General features: G+C 38.4%; 1 protein-coding gene across 5 annotated transcripts in view; it reads left to right on the top strand.

Moving 5' to 3' along the window:
• TMLHE (trimethyllysine hydroxylase, epsilon) overlaps positions 1-23333 on the top strand; it is a 68412-nt gene that overhangs the window by 13159 nt on the left and 31920 nt on the right. For all 5 annotated transcript variants that reach the window (XM_033849663.2, XM_004326077.4, XM_033849665.2 and 2 more), the window contains exons 2-4: positions 7019-7200; positions 21182-21358; positions 21856-22135. In XM_033849663.2, the coding sequence (XP_033705554.1) occupies positions 7020-7200; positions 21182-21358; positions 21856-22135 (638 nt within the window). In that variant the 5' untranslated portion in view covers position 7019. The remainder of the gene's footprint in view (positions 1-7018; positions 7201-21181; positions 21359-21855; positions 22136-23333) is intronic.

Here is a 23333-nt window from a genome sequence, read left to right on the forward strand (position 1 = left end):
TCATAGTTTTCTGAGTACATGTCTTTTACATTTTGGTTACATTTATTCCTAGGTATCTTATTCCTTTTGATGTGATTGTGAATGGGATTACTTTCTTAATTTCTCTTTCTGATAGTTCATTGTTAGTGTATAGAGGTGCAATAGATTTCTCTATATTAATTTCATATCCTGCAACTTTACCAAATTAATTGATGAGTTCTAGTAGTTGTTTGGTGGCATCTTTAGGATCTTCATGTGTAATATCACCACATCTGAAAACAGTGACAGTTTTACTTCATTCTTTCCAATTTGTATTCCATTATTTTATTTTCTTGTCTGAGTGGTCTGGCTAGAACTTCCAATACTATATTGAGTAGAAGTGATGAGAGTGGGCATGCTTGTCTTATTCCTGATTTTAGAGGAAATGGTGTCAGCTTTTCACCATTGAGTGTGATGTTAGCTGTGGGCTTGTCATATATGGCCTTTATTATGTTGAGGTTTGTTCCCTCTGTACCCACTTTGTTGAGAGTTTTTATCATAAATGGACATTGAATTTTGTCAAAAGCTTTTTCTTCATCTACTGAAATGATCATATGATTTTTTTTTCTCTTCAATTTGTTAATGTGGTGTATCACACTGATCAATTTGTGGCTATTGAACCATCTTTGTATCCCTGGAATGAATCCCATTTGGTCATGGTGTATGATCCTTTTAATGTATTTTTGAATTTGGTTTGCTAATATTTTGTTGAGGAATTTGCATATATGTTCATCAGTGATATTGGCCTGTAATTTTCTCTTTTTTTTTGATAACTTTGGTTTGGTATCAGGGTGATGCTGGCCTGGTAGAATGAGTTTGGAAGCTATTCCTTCCTCTGCAGTTTTGGGGAATAATTTGAGAAGGATAGGTGTTAACTCTTCTCTAAATGTTTGGTTGAATTTACCTGTGAAGGTATCTGATCCTAGACCTTTGTTTGTTGGGAGCTGTTTTCATTCCTGATTTAATGTCATTACTGGTCATTGGTCTGTTCATATTTTCTGTTTCTTCTTGATTCAGTCTTCAGATATTGTACATTTCTAGGAATTTTTCCATTTCTTCTCTGTTGTCCATTTTATTGGTGTATAACTTTTTGTGGTAATCTCTTATGATCCTTTCTGTTTCTCTGGTGTTGGTTCTAACTTGTGTTTTATTACTGATTTTACTTATTTGGGCCTTCTTTTCTTCTTGATGAGTCTGGCTAAAGGTTTATCAATTTTGTTTATCTTTTTAAGAACCAGTTCCTAGTTTCGTTGATCTTTTCTATTGTAGTTTAGTCTCTATTTCATTCGTTTCTTTTCTGATCTTTATGATTTCTTTTCTACCAACTTTGGGTTTTGTTTGCTCTCCTTTTTCTTGTTCCATTACATGTAAGATTAGGTTGTTTGAGATTTTTCCTGTTTCCTGAGGTAGGTTTGAATCACTATAAACGTCCCTCTTAGAAATTTTTTTCCTGTATCCCATAGATTTTGGACCACTGTATTTTCATTTTCATATTCATATTTTTTGATGTCCTCTTTGATTTCTTCAGTGACCCTTGGTTGTTTACTACAGTGTTGTTTGTTCTCCATGTGTTTTGTGTTTTTTACAGTTTTGTTTCTTGTAGTTGATTGCTAGTCTCATAGCATTGTGTTTGCAAAAGATGCTCAATGTGATTTCAATCTTCTTAAATTTACTGAGATTTATTCTGTGGCTTAGCATGTGATCTATCCTGGAGAATATTCCATGTTACTTGAAAAGAATGTGTATTCTGGGACTTTTGGATGGAATGTTCTATATACACTATTAAGGCCATCTAGTCTAATGTGTCATTTAAGGCCAGTGTTTCTTACTGATTATCTGTCTGGATGATCTGTCTATTGCTGTAAGTAGGGTGTTAAAGTCCCCTACTATTATAGTGTTACTGTCAGTTTCTCCCTTTATGTTTGTTAATATTGCTTTATGTATTTAGGTGCTCCTATGTTGGGTGCATTTATATTTAAAATTGTTATATCTTTTTGTTGGATTGATCCCTTTATCATTATGTAATGTCCATCTTTATCTCTTGTTACAGTCTTTATTTTAAAGTCTATTTTATCTGATATAAAAATCGCTACCCCAGCTTTCTTTTCATTTCTGTTTACACGAAATACCTTTTTTCCATCCCTTTACTTTCAGTCTGTCTGTGTCTTTAGATCTGAAGTTAGTATCTTGTAAGCAGCATAAATAGGGGTCTTGTTTTTGTATCTATCCAGCCACTCTGTCTTTTGATTGGAACATTTAGTTCATTTACCTTTAAAGTAATTATTGTTGGGACTTCCCTGGTGCTCCAGTGATTAAGACTCTGTGCTTCCAATGCAGGGGGTGTGGGTTCAATCCCTGGTCAGGGAACTAAGATCCCGCATGCTGTGTGGCCAAAAAATAAAAATAAATAAATACATAAATAAATACTTAATTATTGTTAGGTATGTACTTATTGCTATTTTGTTAATTGTTTGGGGATTGTCTTTTTTTTTTTTTTTTTTTTTGCGGTACGCGGGCCTCTCATCGTTGTGGCCACTCCCGTTGCAGAGCACAGGCTCCAGAAGCGCAGGCTCAGTGGCCATGGCTCACGGGCCCAGCCGCTCCGCGGCATGTGGGATCCTCCCGGACCGGGGCGCGAACCCGTGTCCCCTGCTTCGGCAGGCGAACTCTCAAGCACTGCGCCACCAGGGAAGCCCCTGTCTTTTTTTAATTGTTGTTCCTTTCTTCTTTTGCTCTCTCCCCTTGTGATTTGATGACTATCTTTAGCATTATATTTGGATTCCTTTCTCTTCTCTCTCTGTGTGTGTATATATTATAGTTTTTTGATGTGTATTTACCATGGGATTTATATATAGCAAATTATATATATATATATATATATATATATATATATATATATATATGTAATTATTGTAAGTTACTGATCTCTTTAGTTTGAATGCATTTTAACAACCCTGCATCTTTACCCTCCTCCCCCAATGTTTACTATTTGACATCTTATTTTGCATCTTTCTGTTTTATGTATCCCTTAACTATCCATTGTGGTTATAGATGATTTTACTACTCTAGTCTTTTAACCTTCCTACTAGCTTAATAAGTGGTTAATTTTTCTACCATGACTGTATATATTTGCCTTTCCCAATGAGATTTTTCCTTTCATAATTTTCATATCTCTGGTGGTGGCCTTTTCTTTTCCACTTAGTGAAGTACCTTTAACATTTCTTGTAAAGCTGTTTTGATGGTGCTGAACCCTCTTAGCTTTTGCTTGTGTGTAAAACTTGATCTCTCCATCAAAACTGAATGAGAGCCTTGATGCGTAGAGTATTCCTGGTTGAAGTTTTTTCCCTCTCATCACTGTAAATATATTGTGCCACTTCCTTCTAGCCTGCAGAGTTTCTGCTGAAAAGTCAGTTGATAACTATGGGAATTCCCTTGTATGTAACTTTTTGCTTTACCCTTGCTGCTCTTAATATTCCCACTTTATCTTTAATTTTTGCCATTTTAATTACAGTGTGTCTTGGTGTGTTCCTCTTTGGGTTGATCTTGTTTGTGACTCTCTGTGCTTCCTGGACATGGATGTCTGTTTCCTTTCCCAGGTTAGGGAATTTTTAAGCTATTATGTCTTCCAATATGTTTTCTGCCCCTTTCTCTCTTCTCCTTTTGGGACCCGTTAGTACACTTGATGTTATTCCAGAGGTCTCTTAAACTGTCTTCATTTTTTTTAATTCTTTTTTCTTTTTTCAGCTTAAGTAATTTCCACTACTCTGTCTTCCAGTTAGCTGATCTGATCCTCTGTATCATGTAATCTATTGTCGATTCCTTCTAGTATGCTTTTTAATATCAGTTATTGCATTCTTCAGCTTTGCTTGGTTCCTCTTTATATTGTCTAACTCTTTGTTAAAGTTCTCACTGTGCTTGTCCAGTCTTCCCCCAAGTTCTTTGAGCATCTTTATGATCGTGACCTGAACGCTTTATTGGGTAGATTGCTTATTTCCACTTAGTTCTTCTTCTGGGATTTTATCTTGTTCCTTCATTTGGAACATATTCCTCTATTGCCTCATTTTGCCTAATTTGCTATTTTTATTTCTGTGTATCTGGTAGGTTGTTACATTTCCCAACTTTGGAGAAGTGGCTTTTTTTATGAGGCATCCTATGTGTCCGAGCAGTGCACTCCCCTCTGGTCACCAGAGTTATATGCCCTGGGGGTACCCCCTGTGTGGGCTGTGTGGGCCCTTCTGTTGTGGGGGGCTGGCTACTATGAGTGGTCTGGTAGGTATGGCAGGCCCTGTCTGGCTGATTATCAGGCTCTGCCTTGTACAGAGGCTGCTGGCCACTGGAGATTGGGGCTGGGTCTCAAGAGGCCTGGCTGCAGAGCCCCAGGAAATCCCAGGGCTAGTGCTGGCCCACAGGTGGGCAGAGCCCAGTCAGTGTGGCTTGTTGCAGGGCCAGTTGTCCCAGATCAAGCATCAGCCTGCCAGTGCATGGGGCCAGTTCCTGACATGGCTGACTGTGGCATCTGATATTACAAAGCTGGTGTCAGCCCACTGTTGAGTGGGTCTGGATCCTGGGGCAGCTAGCTGAGGGGCCCATGGTGTCTTAAAGCTGGTGTCAGCCTCCTGATAGGCAGGATTGTGGCCCAGGGAGGTCCTGGAGCTGGTGTTAGCCTGTTGGTTAGTGGGGTTGTGGCCCTGGTGATCTTGGGCTTAGTGTTGCCTCACTGGTGGGCAGAATCAGGACCCGGACTCTAGTACTAGTGCTAACAGGCTGGGGGTGGGTCCAGGTCCTGGTGCTAATAATCTAGAGGGAGGATTCCACAATGTTCCTTGCCAGCACCAGTGTCCTCATGGTAGAATGAGCTCCCCAAATGGCTGCCACCAGTGTCTGTGTCCCCAGGGTGAGCTGCAGTGGCCTTCTGCCTCTTCAGGAAGCTCTCTCCAAGATCAGCAGGTGGGTCTGACCCAGGCTCCTTTGAAATTACTGCCTCTGCCCTGGGTCCTGGAGTGTGTGAGATTTTGTGTGTGCCCTTTAATGATGGAGTCTCTATTTCCTACAGCCTTCTGACTCTCCCAAAAGTAAGCCCCGCTTGCCTTCAAAGCCAAGCGTTCTGGGGACTTGTCTTCCTGGTGCAGGACCACCAGGATAGGGAGCCTGATGTGGGGGCTCAGACCCCTCACTCCTTGGGTAGAACCTGTGCAATTGTAATTATCCTCCCACTTGTGGGTCACCCACTCAGGGGTATGGGTCTTGACTATACTGCATCTCAACTTTTCCTACCCATCTCGTTGTGGTTTCTCCTTTATATCTTTAGTTGTGGAATGTCTCTTCAGCTAGTGTTTAGGTCATTCTCATATTACAGAGATAGCTGCTCTGTAAATAGTCGTAATTTTGGTGTGCCCCTGGGAGGAGATGAGTTCAGGGTCCTTCTACTCCAGCATCTTCTACAATGAGCAAATTTTATTTTGTAAGTAAATAGAAAACAATGAAGCACTTCTACAAAGAACACTGATCATATGGAGTCCTCCCAGTTTTCCTAGGCATAGTTAACCACTTTCTCCTTTGCACTTTTTCACTGTACTCTGTGTTTAAAACTACTATAGATAGTAGTAGTTGTCTTTCTTCCATACTAGATGATTATGAGATTCTTGAATGGTGGCTGGGATTGATTATTTATATTTGTATTCCTAGTACTTAAGAAAGTACCCTATTTACACATGCTTGGTAATATTTGTCAAGTGAAATAATGAAGAAATGAATGAATACACTTGCTTAAGAATGTTTTTTTTTTGTGGGGAGTAAGGCATTGTAAATGGAGAAGAGTATTTGATTAACAATTAAGCATTAGACTAAGGGTTGGAAATTTTTTTCTCTGAAGGGCCAGATAGCAAATATTGTAGACTTTGCAGGCCACATATGGTCTTGGTCCAATGTTATTGTTTTTATTTACAGTCCTTTAAAATGTAAAACCTGTATGTGGCCATATGAAAATAGGCATGGGCCATAGTTTGCCAGCCTCTGTCTTAGACTTTAACTCTCAATTTCCTAACCTATTTCAGAACCCTCGCTAATTCATCAGCAAATTCTATTATGTCTCTAGCTATGGCCTTTGTGTATGAAACCAATCAGTCCATTTATTAGCTTACACCACACACTTAACATGTATACATCCACTCAAAATAAGCATTTTTAGCGGGTTTAGTGACCTTAAGGGGTTATTGAGAAGGTTCACGTCAAGCAGCATACAGCTTTTCTGCAGTGGCATGGGTTTCTCCATCTTTTCCCACAGGATGAATTAATTCCTTTTAAGATCTTATGCAAATGAAGTTATTTTATTAATATTTCTGAAAACATGACACTTAGGGTATCACCAACTCCAAGCAAGTTTATCAGGTACTTTTGCCAATAGATATAGTTTATCCCTAATAATAACCACAATAATAACGATGATTAGAATGATAGCATATCATATATAGGACATATATAGGACTTACTATGTGACAACGAAGTTCTAAGTACTTTAGTCCTCACACTAAACCCATGGGATAAGTATTATTGTCATCCTCGTTTTACAAAACAGGAAACAGAGACACTGAGAGTTTATGAAACTTGCCCACAATCACACATAATCAGTGGAAAAGAAAGTTTCAAGGAGTCAGGATGAGGGTGATTAATAGTGTCACAGTGGAGAGTCCCAGAATGATAAGCCCTAAAAAGCAATCCTTCCATATGTGGTTGAAAGGTTAAAATTAGTGATTTTCTAAAGAACCACTTCAGTTAGATAGTGGGGTGGAAGCAAGATTGCAATGCATAATATGAGTGGCTGGTGAGAAGATAGAAGTAATGGTTATCAACCACTTATCCTTAGCTGTTCAGAATTTCTCCTTTAATGCTATGGTTGAGATAATAAAATCTGTTCTTTCACATAGCTAGATATGTAGTATCCTACAGCCTTATAAACATTGTTTTATATTGTTACTAACACTCTCATTGTCAAATTTTCTAGGATGTGGTGCCGCAGGTTGTCCCATCTACAAAGCAGGCTCCAGGACCTGCTGAGGGGACGAGTCACATGTTGGGCCCTTCAACAGCCCAGCTTCAAAAGCTTATTTCCATTAGCCATCCATTGGCACCATACAGCCTCCAAGTCTCTGAATTGTGTTTGGCAGCAACACGAAGATCATTTTGGTAAGATGTGTAGAGGCAGATACTTTATTTTTAATTGTGACAGAAAAACCAAAATTTAATATCGTAACCATTTTAAGTGTACACTTCAGTAGTGCGAAGTATATTTACATTGTTGTGCAATGACAGATACTTTTCATGTGGACTGAAAGTACTTTCTGTGGAGTTGCGAAGACTTCTAACCATTTATTTCCAGGATTATTTTACAGGTTGCAAGAAAGACAAAACTAATATAGGGTAATAGGAAAATCTCATCCCAGCTAGGGAAAGGGAGGTCTGCTATGCCCCAGCCCCACTCTATCTCCCTGTCTCATCTAAGAAAAAATAAAGAAAGAAGAAAAAAAGCCTCAGTGTACAAGGGAGAGAGTTTCAGAGACATAGACTGGAAATTCTATAGCCAGGGAAAGTATCGGGTGGCATAGGGGAAAAAAGCTTTACCCTAGCACTGCTGTGACAAATCACCATAAACTAATTGGCACAAACAACAGAAATTTATTCTTTCACAGTTCTAGAAGCAGGAAGTCTGAAATCAAGATGTTGGCAGGGCCATGTCCTCTCCGAAGACTCTAGGAGAGAACTCTTCCTTCCCTCTTCTGGGTTCTGGCGGTTGCCAGCAATCCTTGGTGTTATTTGGCAACACCACTACACGCTCTGCCTCCATCATCTTCCCTGTGTCTCTTCTGTGACTTCAAATTTCTCTCTCCTTATAAGGGGACCATTTGTTGGATTTAGGGCCCATGCTAATCCAGTATGACTTCATCTTATCTAGGTTATCTTCCAAGACCCTATTTCCAAGTAACGTCTCATTCACATGTACTAGAAGTTAAGACTTCAGCATATCTTTTTGAGGAATGCAGTTCAATTCACAACACCCTGGAAGGGGACAAAAACAACCATGAAGGCCACACTCCCAAAACATAGGCCCACTATGCACTCCAAAGACTTAGACTTAATTCAAAGATTAGAGAATTCCCCTCCCCCCCACTACAACCAACTAATAAGCCTCCAGTTAAAATAGCAGTGGATTACAGCTGCAAAAGACAGACTGTCTCTGAGGTGAAGCACAAAAAGAAGGGCCAAGACCAAGAGGGGGGATAAAAACAAGATTACTAGAGAAATTTAAAGCCTCTGGTACCCGTAGAGAAGTAAATGTCAAACATAGCCCAACTCTTGGCCAGATTGATATAGTCACCCATAAATTCCTATTTACCTCAGTATCTACTGCTCTATACATGTCTGGCTGTCAACTACAGGAACAAAATTACAAAACATGCTAAAAGGCAAGAAATAACACAAGTTGAAGAGACAAAACACCATCAGAACTAGACTCACATATGACACAGGTGTTGAAATTTCCAGTCAGGAAAAAAACACCATCAGAACTAGACTCACATATGACACAGGTGTTGAAATTTCCAGTCAGGAAATTTAAAATAACTATGCTTAATATCTTAAGGATTCTAATGGAAAAGGTAGACAAAATGAAAGACCAGATAGATAATGTCAGCAGGGTGATGGAAAATATAAGAAAGAATCAAAAGGAAATCAAAAGCACAGTAACAGAAATGAGGAATGACTTTGATGGGCTCATAAGATACAACAAGGGATAGAATCAGTGAATATAAAGATAGATCAATAAAAATTACCCAGACTGAAATGCACAGAGAAAATGAGAGTGGAAACAAACAAACAGAAAAAGAGTATTCAGGAAGTGTTGAACAATATCAAAAGTTGTAACATATACATGAATGGAATACCAGAAAGAAAAGAAAGAAAGAACTAAGCAGAAGAAATATTTGAAGAAATAATTTTTGAAAGCTTTCCACAATAAGTGACAGACACCAAACCACATATCCAAGAAGCTTAGAGAAGCTTAGTATCCATTTTTAACCCCCCCCCCCACAAAACCCCACACTTAGGCAAAAGAGCAAAAACAAAGAGCAGATCTTGAAGGCAGTCAGAGGGGAGAAAAACACTTCACTTACACAGAAACAGAGGAATTACAGCAGAGTTCTCATGAGAAACTATACAAGCAAGAACACAACGGCATGATAATTTTAAAGTATTAAAAGGAGAAAAAACTGCCAACCTGGGATTCTATATCCAGCAATGCTTCAAAAGTGAGAGAGAAATAGACTTTCTCATATAACTTCTCAAAATATTGTAAAGGAATTTCTTCTGGCAGAACAAAAATGATATAGGTCACAAACTTGGGTCTACATTAAAAAATGAAGAGTGTTTTAAATGAATGAAGATAAAATATAAACTTTTCTCCTTAATTGCACTAAATTTTAATTATTTAAATAGTAATAGCAGTGTATTTGGTGTTCATAGCACATATAAAAGTGAAACAAATGACAACAATGTGACAGAGGATAGGAGGGAGAAATTAGGAATATTCTATTATAAGGTAAATCAAAAGAACTGACAATACCAAGTTCTACCAAGGATGAATAGGAATCAGAGCTCTTTTTCATTGCTATTGGCATGCAAAATAGTACAGCCACTTTGGATGACACTTTTAGAGTTATCTAAAGGTGGACTTAGACTATTTAAAATGTACATTGTAAACATTAGGAAAACTACTAAAAAAGTTTTAAAAAATAGTATAAATAATAAGTCAAGAAATGAGATAAAATGGAATCATAAAAAATACCCAAGGAAGGGCTTCCCTGGTGGCGCAGTGGTTGAGAGTCCGCCTGCCGATGCAGGGGACACGGGTTCGTGCCCCGGTCCGAGAAGATCCCACGTGCCGCGGAGCGGCTGGGCCCGTGAGCCATGGCTGCTGGGCCTGCGCGTCCGGAGCCTGTGCTCCGCAACGGGAGAGGCCACAACAGTGAGAGGCCCGCATACCGCAAAAAAAAAAAAAAAAAAAAAAAAAAAAAAACCAAGGAAATTCAGAGAAGGTAGAAAAAGAGGAAAAAAGAAACAAGGAGTAAATACAACAAATAGAAAACAGCAAGAAGGTAGATTTAGAGTCAACTACATCAGTAATCTCTTCAAATATAAATTGCCTAACCACACCAGTCAAAATGCAAAGATTGTCAAAATGGATCAAAAAAAATTCTACTATATGTTGTCTACAAGAAATGAACTTTAAATATAAAGACTCAGGATAAAACTTAAGGGGTGATGTGGGGACAAGGGATATATGGAGCTGTCTGTACCTTTGTCTCAGTTTTGCTGTGAACCTAAAACTGCTCTAAAAAATAGTCTATTTAATTTTTTTAATTTAAAGTTAAGGGATGGAAATAGAAACACCATGAAATGCTAATCAAAACAACAGTAACTATGTTAATTTCAGACAAAGCAGTCTTCAGAACATGGAAGATTATCATGGATAAAGAGGCACATAACATAGTAATAAAGGGTTCAGTTCTCCAAGAGAACCTGTAACTATCCTAAAAATGTAGCACCTAACAATAAACCATCAAAACGCATGAAGCAAAAACTGGCAGAGATAAAAGTAGAAGTAAACAAATCCACAATTTCAGTTGGTTTTAATACCTCTCTCAGTAATCGATAGATTAAGCAGGCACCGTCAACCAGCTTGACCCAATTGATATTTATAGAACAGTCCATCCAACAACAGTAAAGTACACATTGTTCTGAAGTTTAAATGAAACATTCATCAAGGTAGACCACATTCTGGGCCATAAAACAAAGCTCAAAAATTTTAAAGACTCTAAAAACGTATAGAGTATTTACATTGACCATAACAGAAAAAACTAGAAGTCTATAACAGAAAAGTCCCAAATATTTGGAAATTAAGCTATACACTTCCAAAAAATGTATAAGTAAAATAAGTCTCAAGGAAAGTTAAAAATATATTGAACTAAATGAAAATGAATATACAACTTATCAAAATTTGTGGTAAACAACGAAAGCAGTGGCTGGAGGGGGATGCATGGCAATAAACACACACACACACACGCACAATCTGTGTGCAGACAACTACAAAGCACTGATTAAAAACATGAAAGAACACAAGTAATTGGAAAGACATTCCATGCTCATAGGTTAGAAGACCCAATATTTTTAAGATGTGAATTCTCAGTATGATCTATAGATTCAGTGCGATCCCACTCAAAGAATCCCAGCAGACTTTTTTATAGATATTGACAAACTGATTCAGAAATGTATGTGGAGGGGGCTTCCCTGGTAGCGCAGTGGTTAAGAATCTGCCTGCCAATGCAGGGGACACAGGTTCGAGCCCTTGTCCGGGAAGATCCCACACACTGTGGAGCAACTAAGCCCGTGCTCACAACTACTGAGCCCGTGCACCTAGAACCCGTGCTCCGCAACAAAAGAAGCCACCGCAATGAGAAGCCCATGCACTGCAGTGAAGAGTAGCCCCCCTCGCCGCAACTAGAGAAAAGCCAGCATGCAGTAACGAAGACCCAGCGCAGCCAAAAATAAATAAAAATTTAAAATAAATAAATAACGTATGTGGAAAGACAAAGGTATCAGAATAGCCAATACACTTCTGGAAAAAAATTAAGTCAAGGGGCTTACATTAACCTTAGTACAGTTAACACAAACAACACGGGGTTACGGTGCCAACTTTTTGAGCAGTCAAAAATCTGAGTGTAATTTACAGTCAGCCCTCTGTATATACGTAGTTCTTTCATATATGTGGTTTTACATCCACAGACCAATTTAACTGCAAATCAGGTAGTACTATAGTATTTACTATTGAAAAAAGTCTGCTTATAAGTAGACCCAAACAGTTCAAACCTGTGTTGTTCAAGGATCAACTACAATCAAGGCAGTGTGGTGTTGTCAAAAGGGTAGATACATAGAACAGTGGAACAAAATTGAGAGCCCAGAAATAGACCCACACAGATATGGTAAACAGATTTTTGACAAAAGTGCAAAGTCAATTCAATAAAGAAAGGACTGTTTTTTTCAACAGGTGGTGTTAGAACAGTTGGACATCCCTATGCAAAAGAGCAAAACAAAACAAAATGTTCACACCTGCCTCATACTTTGTGTAAAAAATAGCTCAAAGTTGATCATAAGCCTAACTGTAAAATGCAAAACTATAAAACTGTATGAGAAAATGTTTGTTACCTTGGATTAAGCAAAGAGTTCTTAGATGCAACTTCAAAAGCTTAATCCATAAAGGAAAAAATGGTAAATTGGACTCTATCAAAATTCAAAACATTTTCTCTGTGAAAGACACTGTTAAAAGAATGAAAAGAAAAGCCACACAGACGTGGCGAAAATATTTGCAAACCACATGCTTGAGAAAAGGTTTGTATGCAGATTTTAGAAAAACCTCTTAAAACTTAACAGTAAGAAAACAAATAACCCAATTTTTAAAAGCGTAGAAAGATCTGAACAGGCACTTCACCAGAGGACAAAAGTATGGCAAATAAGCATATGAAAACATGCTCAACATGATTTCATTAGGTAAATGCAAATTAAAGCCACAATGAGATGCTACTATACACCTATTAGAATGACTAAAATCCAAAAAAACCTGGCAGTACTTAATGCTGACAAGAATGCAGAGCAATAGGAACTTGTATTCATTGCTGGTAATAATACAAGAATAGTATAGCCACTCTGGAAGAAAATTTGGTAGTTTCTTATAAAGTTAAACATGGACTTGTCAACAGTTGCACTCCTAGGTGTTTACCCAACTGATTTGTAAACTTATGTCCACAGCAAAAACCCACACATGAAAAACCACCTTATTCATAATTGTCAAAAGTGGGAAGCTATCAAAATATCCTTCAATAGGTTAATTAACAAACTATAGTACATCCATACAATGGAATACTATTCAGCAATCAGAAGGAATGACATGACATTCTGTTGAAGGCAAAACTATAGGGACAGTAAACAAATCAGTGGTTGCTAGGGGTCTGGAGAGTGTGGTTACCCATAAGTATAGGGGAAATGCTAGAATGAGTCATGTGGTACTGGATTATAGTTGAAGACATCAGTATAAACTCATGTTTAGCCTAATATAGATACAGATGTATAGATGCAGAAATAATTACAGTCGACCCTTGAACGATGCAGGAGTTATGGGTGCCAACCCTCTGTGCAGTCAAAAATCCGCATATAACTTGTAGATTGCCCTCTGTATACACAGCTCTGAGTCCAAGCTCACTCTGCTCGCTGCACAACAGGCCAATAAATCAGGAGATGAGGTGTTGAGGCAAGGAACAGTGACTTATTTGGAAAGCCAGGCATCTGAGAAGATGGTGCACTAATGTCCTAGAGTATCATCTTATTGGGGTCTGGATGCCAGTTTATTTTATAGAACAGAGAGGGGGAGGAGATGAGGAAGTAAACTAAAAAGGCCACAAGTCTTGCAAAACATCTCCTGGTTTGACCAGCCTCGGGGAGGGGATGTGTTAATTTCTTCTTTCTTGCAGCCATTCACTGGTGGGCAGGGTCAGGATGTTTCCCTGTGAGCTGAACAAAGGCACTTTAGTTTAACATTCAGGCAGAGGGGCAGGGTTCCCCAAGGTAGACCATTATGTATGCCAGTAGCTATAGACAACATCCTTTTAGTGAGTAGAGTAACAAAAAACAACAGAGAGCAAAGGTTAAAATAAAAGAAACAGATCCAGCATGGAGTCTGATTTTGCTCTTCCCTGCTACAGTTGCTCTGTATCCACATTTCCACATTCTCGGGTTCAACCAACCACAGACTGTGTAGTACCATAGCATGTACTATTGAAAAAAAGTCTGTGTGTAAGTGGACCTGTGCAGTTCAAACCCATGTTGTTAAAGGGTCGACTGTATAGATATGTTTTTACACATAGATTAGTATATTTCCTAGCTCTAGCCACTGAGAGGTCCTGGAAACAATGACACCACAGTGGAAATGAGAACACCCAGATCTTGGTTTCTAATACCATGCTCCAAGAAAAGGAACCAAGGGCTCCTTAGAAAAATGGACTATTCTAGAGCTGGGTCAGAGAAAATACAGGATGAGCCTGGAGAATCTTGAAGTCCCAGAAAGTAGGGAAGTGCTCAAAAAAATGACGAGGCAATGTTAAAGGGACACAGGAGCTAACTAAAAGAGCTTCTAATGGCCAAAGCTGAAAGAATTTGAGCCAGAAAATAAATAATATAATATTAGATTATAACCAAAAGTATAAAATAAATGAATCCATGCTGATACATGAATAAATAGGGAGAGTACATATAAATGTCCCATACAAAAGAATTCCAAATAATTTATGTAGATATTCCTCCTCCCCCAACTATGGAGGTGGATCTCAAGTCCCCAGTCCTAGAATGCAGGCTGCACTTAGTGATTTGCTGCCAAAGAATAGAATATGGAAGGAGGGTGGGGTAACTTAAGTAGAGAAATGTAGCAAACACTACCTTTGATAGCATGTACCAGTGATATGATATGGTGAGAAGGGCACCTCACTCCTGTGGCGATCTTCGCGAAAACTTATAACCCCACTTTAACCATGATAAAAGCATCAGATAAACCCAAATTGTGGGACATTCTAACAAAATGCCTGACCAGTACCTCTCGAAACTGTCAAGGTCATCAAAAACAAGGAAAGTCACAGCCCAGAGGAGCCTAAGGAGACATGACTAAATGTAATGTGGGTCTTGGATGGGATCCTGGGGCAGAAAAAAGGCATTAGGGGAAAACTAATAAGATTCAAATAAATTATGGGATTTAATTAATAAATAATGTATCAATATTCATTCATCAGTTGTGACAAATTTACCATACTAATATATGGTATTAGTAATAAGGGAAACTGGGCAATGGCTGTATGGGAACTCTTGTATTTGCAACTTTTCTGTAAACTTAAAATCATTCTAAAATTTAAAACAAATTCATTAACAGAGAGGTAGTGGAAACCTCAAGCCATAAGTTTCACTATGAAAGGGAAAATGAGGTGGAGTGGTAGTGGAGGGGGAATATTGTTTTAAGATGGAAGACATTGCAACATGTTCGCTGATGAGAATGATCCAGTAGGAGGGAAAATTTGATGATGCAAAAGAGGGGGATAGAAAAATTTCAGAAGTGTAGTACCTGAGTAGGAAAGAGAGAGGATCTGATTCATAAGTGAGAGTGTTGGCCTTGATTAAGTGCACAGATATTTCAACCATAGTAACAAGAAGAAAGGCCGAATATATGGGCACAGATGCATGTAAGTGGGTGGATGTGGAGCATGGGTTTGTGGAGATTGTCTTCTAATGGCTTCCGTATTCCCTTTGAAGGAGTAAGCAAGGTAATCAGTTGAAAAAGTGGGAAGGGAGAGGTGGTGTTGGCAGTTTGAGGAGAGAAGAGACCACGTATAATACTGTTCTTGGAGACTGAGTAAGTGGTTTTACTAAGCAATTATGCAAGGACTGTTTGGCAGCATTGAGTACTCATTTGCTATTTCGGTGATGATTTTAAAATGAAAGTAACCAATACAGTTTAATTTTTTTTTCTCTAACAATGTTTAGCTGCTTGGCTGCAGGCACAGAGGAGGTGTGGACCTGAGTGGATCCGGGTCAGAGCTTTGTCAGGGAAGCATGGCAGAGGGAGATAGGGGGGCAAGGGAGTTAAGGGTGTTTGCAAGGAATTCATTAAAATGATGGATCATGGAAGGTGGGCCCTGTAAGGAGGGAATCGAAGACATTAAAGGAGGCAAGATGATGGATAACGAAAAGGAGCTTGTGGTCAATGGATTGGAGCTTTTTGTGTAGTTGAAGGATTATTACAGTGAAGAGTGCCTGAATAATTGAGCTGGAAAAGGAACAACAGGTAGTCAGAGTATAGGGTGTTTGAAATGAAAATTATGAAGGTATTACAATTAATAATGATTAAGCTGCCAAGAATGATGACGGGGTGACAGTAAAAGACAGTAAACTGATCTTCATTTATTTAAAAATAAAGTGACTCAGGAGATACATGATTAGAGTAATTAAGAAGTTCAGAGTTACGTAGGATAGCATGAGCTTCAAAGCAGCAATGAGGCAACTATCCTACCAGGATTACTACAGCCTTGCCTTGATACCTTGATGATCTAGAAACTAGAGCAGTTTTTCCAAAGTTCAATCTGATTTTAGTACTCTGATTTTAAAAATTGCTTTATAGAGGCCCGCTGTTAGAGATGATGATTGGCTGAAGGTGGCAGGAGAAAAAAGTGGAAATGGAGAGGTCAGGTGGATTTCAGAGTGATATAGGAGGCGGAAGTAACAAACCTTGGTGATTGATTAAATGTAGGTTACAAGAGAAATGAGTTGAGTCCTAAGTTTCTCTTCTGTATTGACATTTTGGCAAGACCTAATTAATAAACATTTGTTCAGTGTCAACTTTATACAGAACCAAAGATGGAAGACATAGTCCCTACCTTAATGTAAACATAAAACATAAAATGAGTAAATAAATATAAGAAGCATAAATAGCTTATGCCATATGCAAATGCAAATTAAATTGATACATACCAACTACTTAATTTCAAAGGAAATGTAGGGTTAGTCAAGGAAGCTTCCTTGAATTAAATTAATTTTTAGCTAGATTTTGAAGAAAAGATGGTCATTTAATTAGAGGAGCCTATAATTTTAAGGAGAAAAATGGCAAGAGCAGAGGTAATAATGAATTCCAGCCATGGAAAGGACAGTAAGCATACCAACTTGACTAAAATAAAGGGGATTTTTTGGAGCTTTTTAAGATATGAGTCCATCCCCATAGTACAAATTATTCCACTACTGTACAGTATGTGCCTGGCAACTTCTCACCCATCTAATAGGGCAGGAGAAGATCATTCATAGTTTTGATGACAGGATCATTCTCATTTCTGAATGAGCAAGTACCAGGAGCCAGGCGTTGTGATAAATGCAAAGCATGCAGTGATGGAGAAGACACATTCCCTATCCTCAAGGCACCGTCTTATGGCAAAAACAAACACACAGTTATAAGACAGTGTGTTAAATGCTTTTAGACAGTATATGGAGTGCTATAAGAACAAAGAGGAGAGTTACCTAGCCCAAACTAAAGAGTTATAAATGACTGCCTGCAGGATTTGAGCAGAGTCATGAATATTTAAATATGAAATAGGCAAGGGAAAAAGAGTGAGAAGGTAAGGATGAATGTTCTGGTCAGAGGGAACTGCATGTGCAAGAGCTTGAAGGTTATAGTTTGTCAAAACCCTGGATTACCTCAGTGTAATGACCAATCTGAATGAGGGTTGGTGGTACTTAATCACTTTTGTCACTCTAAGGGAGTGGTTCTCAGTAGTTTTAGTTTATGAATCTCATAGAAGTTCTGTTGCAAGCTATGGATCCTCTCTATAGAAAAATACAGAACTACACACACACACACACACACACACACACACACACACACACACACACACACACACACACACACACACACACACACAGAGTTTTACATATCATTCCATGGATCCTAGGTCAAGAACTCCAACTTCAGATCACCACCAAATAATAGCCCCATTCCACAGTATCAGCAGTTGCTATATCAGAGACTCTTTCAGTTAACTTCAGTGTCTGGATTTTCAAGCATTCAACACCAACTTTTGACTCATAACTAGAAGATGTTATAGGTACATGGAGGTGATGTCCCAGTGGTCCACTCTGCTTCTCTCCCAAGGCTGTTAGAAGGGAAAGGCATTTCCTCCCAGATAATAAGCTACCTACTGGCAGCATGCCTTAGACAATAGGATTTCTTGTAATACTCTTCTCAGACAGTTTGTATGGACTGCATGGGTCACTCTTTTCTGTTTCTATATGTATCTCAGGGTTTTTTGTTGAAAATCTGGACATTTTAGGTTATATCTTATAGAAACTGATTTCTGACCTCGCAGGGGGATTGTTGCTGTATGTGCGTTTTGTTTATTTGTTTATTGACTTCTGTGGAGTAATTTGTTTTTAACTGTGGCTTCTGTGTATCACAGTGGGGTCAGCATAACTCAGTGGTCCTCAACTGGGGGGATTTTGCCACCACAGGAGACACTTGGCAATGTCTGGGAACATTTTTAGTTGTCACAACTGGCGAGGAGGATGCTTCTAGCATCTGGTGGGTGGAGACTAGGGATGCTGTTAAGCATCCTACAATGCACAAGAAATTATCTAGCCCTAGATGTCCATAGTACCAAGGTTTGAGAAACCCTGGTATAGTTTAGTGGCCAGCTAACAATCGGTTAGAGGTTAAGCTAAAAACCTTAAGCCAGTAAGGCTTCCACCGTTTGCCAATGGATGTGTGTGTGGATTGGGGCACACAAAGTTTAGGCTGTTACTAAGTCTGCCCGGGCTTTCAGTTTCTGCCATTCTTCACATGTCTCCACTGTGCCTCACATTCCTCCAGGGACATGTAGATAACTAGGGCCCTTTCCAGTCTCTCCTTATTGTGTGCACAGCCTTACCGAACACCGGGGATGTGAGGGGGCTTTCCAAGGCCCACTATAGCTGTCTCATTCCCTTGATCCCCTTGATAGATTTCTGGCTGTTCTGCGGATCTATTGCTTGTCCCAACCAGTGTGCCTTCCTTGATTGTATTCAACACCCAGGGGCGTGGAGTTTTTATGTGCTCTGCTCCAAATAAATTTAGTCCCCTTCAGCAGCAAAGCTGCTGGCTTTCTTGGCTTGCCTGCCCTGGTAGAACTATTGCTGATGGAGCTGGTAGGGGTGGGGTAGGGAGTGGAAGCACCCCAAGCTAAAACACACAGATTCCCACTGTTCTTACCCAAGGTTCAATAGTTTTTCTTGACTAAATGCTTCTTAATTTGTTGTAAGCCTTTGGTCAATTTCCAGGTCCTAAAATGGTTGTTATTGGTAATTTTGTCCAGTTTTATCATTGTTATTGGGGCAGAGGATTTTCCAAGCTCCTTACTCTGCCTTTCCTGAAGCCTCACCTTCAGAGATTCCCAAGACTACACTTTGAGAAACACTAGCATAGGACTTTGGGGTTGGACAACTTGAGTTCACATCCTAGGTTCACCACCTAATGATTATATGATCTTACAAAGTTATTTAACATCTCTGAGCTTTAGTTTTCTGTCCTTAAAGTGAGAATGATAACATTGTACAAAGTCCATTTGAGGAGTACAGATACACTGCATTTTTAAACTGTTTATTAGGATCTCATTGTAGATACGCCACAGTTTATTCAGCTATTCCTCAACTTCCCCCACTGACAGACATTTAGTCTTATTTTCTAATTATTTTGCTATTATAAACAAAACTATTATGAATATCCTTGTGCATACCTCTTCATATGTGACGGTTTCTATAAGGTAAGTACTGAGAGGTGAATTTCTGGGTCAAGCAATAACTATACATATTTTTTATTATTTTCATAGAAACTTCCAGATTGCCATTCAGTGTGTCTTCATTACCAATGTTTGAGAGTATGCATTTCTCCACATCTTTTGAAAACACATGTTTTAATCAAACTTTAAAATTTTTGTCACTCTGATGGATAAAAAATGATATCTTAATACCCATTTCTCTGATTACTACTAAGGTTAGAAGAGTTCATGTGTTTACTGGTCAATTCTGGTGACTTTCCTATTGATATCCTTTGGTCATTTTTCTATTGAGTTTTTATCTTAATGATCACAAGGATTTATTCTATATCCTGGGTATTAACCCTTTTACGTTAAAAAGATTTTTCCTGTTACTTGTCTTTTAACTTTGTTTTTTGCATTGTTTGCAAAACAGAAGGTTTTTATTTTCATACACACAAATTATATTTTATGCTTTTTGTGTCATATTAGAAAGGCTTTTCCTACCTCAAAGTTGTCAACATATAATAGTTTTATTTTTTATATTTTACTCTATCAGTAGTTTACTGTTGAGGCTGACGTGACTCTAGAATCAATTTTTCAACATTCATTTTTCCAAAACTAGTTATTGAGTAATCTATCTTTTCACCACTATTACAAAATGCCACCTTTAACATATACCATATTTTCATGTACAGTTGAGTCTGTTTTGAGACTCTATTCTGTCCCCTTGATCTCTTAGTCCATTCTGCATGAATATCATACTTTTTAAATGACTATAGCTTTATAATACATTTTTATATATAGTAAGACTTCCCCTCCATGCCTTTCTTTTTCTTTCTCAAAATTGTTACTTTATTAATTCTGAGTATGATTCTTGGAATTAGCCTGTCCAGTACATGAAAATTTTCACTGGGATTTGGATTGGAAGTACATGGAGTTTTGTGTGTTAATTTGTGGGAGAATTCCTATCTTTTCATTATTGAATCTGCCCATCTGTGAGCATATTTCTCCATTCAAGTTTCCTTCAAGTCTTTCAGGATAGTTTTATAGATTTCTCCATAGTAATCTTCCACATTTTCATTTTTTCCCAGACACTTTATAGTTTTTGTTCCTCTTATAAATTTGAACTCCTTTTTATTTACCTTGTCTAAATGAATAACCTGATGTATAAGAAAGTTTGATTTTTTGCTAACTTTTTATTTTGATACATCTTCAAACTAACAGAAAAGTTGCAAGAATGGTACAAGGACCTCCTTTATATCCTCTATCCATGTCTTCTTTTTATATACTTGAATGGCTTCATTCTCCAAATTTAGAACTCTGATCTGTTTTGAGTTTATCATGGACACCCAGTGACAATATGAGGTATGGACTCAATTTTATCTCTTTGCAAATGATTATCAGTTGTCCCAACACCGTTTATTTAAAAATTCATATTTTCCACAGTGATTACACCTGCCACTTTTTACATACCAAATTTCTATATGCATTCATGTATATTTTTGGACTTTTTATACTCTTCTGTTGTTTTATCTGCCTTTTCCTATACCAACATCACACTGTTTTAATCATAGAAGTTCTGTACTATGTTTTAATATCTAGTAGGGGCTAGTGTCCCCCTCATTGCTCGCAGCTTATTTCTTGGTAGAAGACTTTTTGAAGGAAGTTTTCTGGATCCTGATTTTTTAGTTTTCCTAAATAAATAATGTAAAATAATATAATAATATAAAAGAGTGTGATCTTTTCCTTAGAACTGCAATATGCTAACACCGTGATGCGCTTCGATTATGTCTGGCTTCGAGACCACTGCCTCTCAGCATCTTGCTACAACTCTAAGACTCACCAGCGCAGCCTAGACACTGCCAGTGTGGATTTATGTATCCAGCCAAAGACCATTCGTCTGGATGAGACCACACTCTTTTTCACTTGTGAGTGGACAGGAGACTTGGTCTTCTTTGGGGTACTCTTTTAAAGGACAATTGTTTTACAAAAAATGGTTTGCCCCTTTCCAAAACAGGGTATTCTTTTAGTTACTCTTTGTTTTTCCTTTCTTTGGAAGCATTTATTTTTGAACCTTTTATTTTTCTTCTTAAATAAAATTGCTCTAATCTACAGATGACATCATTCTTAACCAGTAAATTGTTGGCAGTATTTATAATAATTATTATTTATTTTATTTTATTTTTTTTGCGGTACGCAGGCCTCTCACCGTTGTGGCCTCTCCCGCCGCGGAGCACAGGCTCCGGACGCGCAGGCTCAGCGGCCATGGCTCACGGGCCCAGCCGCTCCGCAGCATGTGGGATCTTCCCGGACCGGGGCACGAACCCACGTCCCCTGCATCGGCAGGCAGACTGTCAACCACTGTGTCACCAGGGAAGCCCTTTATAATTATTATTTTTAATGCCTTTTATTTTTCCCTTAAAAGGGCCAGATGGTCATGTGACTAGATATGATTTGGATTGGCTGGTGAAAAACAGCTATGAAGGGCAGAAACAAAAGGTCATCCAGCCTAGAATCTTATGGAATGCTGAAATCTACCAGCAAGCCCAAGTTCCATCTGTAGATTTCCAGAGCTTCTTAGAAACCAAGGAGGGACTGAAGAACTTTCTACAAAACTTTCTGCTGTATGGAATTGCTTTTGTAGAAAATGTCCCTCCTACTCAGGAACACACAGAGAAGTTGGCAGAAAGGATCAGCTTGATCAGGTAAGTCATTAGTTTCCTGAAATCTGCAGAAATTAATTTCCAGTGACAAGTATGGTCACCCTCGTTTTTCCAGAATATTTTGTGGCCTGAATAACGGGATTCCCATTTATAGTGCTTTATCTGAAGCCCAGATGTCTAATCTCTAAAGACACTTACATGTTTAATATGGTGAAGACTTCAAAGTCATTGGTATTTTTTTCGAGCCCAGTGATGCTCAAAGTAGGAGTTAGTCACTGTACACTAGAAAGAGCACTAACTGAGTAAAGAGAACCAGATAGTAGTCTGAGTTCTACCATCAAGCAGTTGGGTAAACATAGACAACTGCATAACACACACACCCCTACCCTCAATCCTCACCCCCGCCGCCCCAGTAGCCTCTATTTTCCTATCTGATCAGTAACAGGATTGAATAAGATGGTGTCTAAAGATCATCTACTTTTGACCTTCTGTTATTCCTAAGGCTTAATTCAGAGCCTGGTTGTTAATACTACTGCCTTATACTGTATAGCATTTAACCAGCATATTCAAATCCGTTATTTTCATTGGTCATTATAGTAATCCTGATAAGTGTGTATTTTATCTCCTGTTCTACTGATGAGGCTCTTACGGCTCAAATGTATTAAGTGGCTTGCCCAGGACTGCTCTGCTAGTAAGCAGTAGAACTGGGATTCAGATAGCTCAGGTTTCCTGATCCTAAATACAATGTTCTTTCCATTGCATTCTGGGTAGTATATAGATTTATCTTCTGTAGTATTAAATGTGATGTAAACCAACTTTGTTATAATTAGTACTTTCCTTTTATTTCATAAGCGCCAGATACAGCTCATTGTGTAGCAGACAGTATGCTGGGTCATTTGCCCTATCCTAGTAGAGCATAATTAACATTTGTGAACCATTCAGTTTCAAACACAGTTTGGGAACTTTCAAGTAAAAAAGCTGTGCTAGTAAGCAATAGATTGACAGGACTTCAGAGGTTATAGTTCAAAAGGAAGACCATTTCCTGTTTGGACTTCGAGGGCTCAGAGAATAAGATGAACTCTGAAAGCTAAAGAATTAAAGTGACCTTTAGTCAGATCTGAGCCTACTAGGAAAATAACTATGAAATCAAAACCCATGATGTTATTGTATCTCTCCTCAAGGAGAGATACAATAACAGTGATACAGCAACTCTCACTAAATACTTGCTAATATAGACTAT

The sequence above is a fragment of the Tursiops truncatus genome, chromosome X (genome assembly GCF_011762595.2).
Source record: "Tursiops truncatus isolate mTurTru1 chromosome X, mTurTru1.mat.Y, whole genome shotgun sequence".
NCBI lineage: Eukaryota > Metazoa > Chordata > Mammalia > Artiodactyla > Delphinidae > Tursiops > Tursiops truncatus.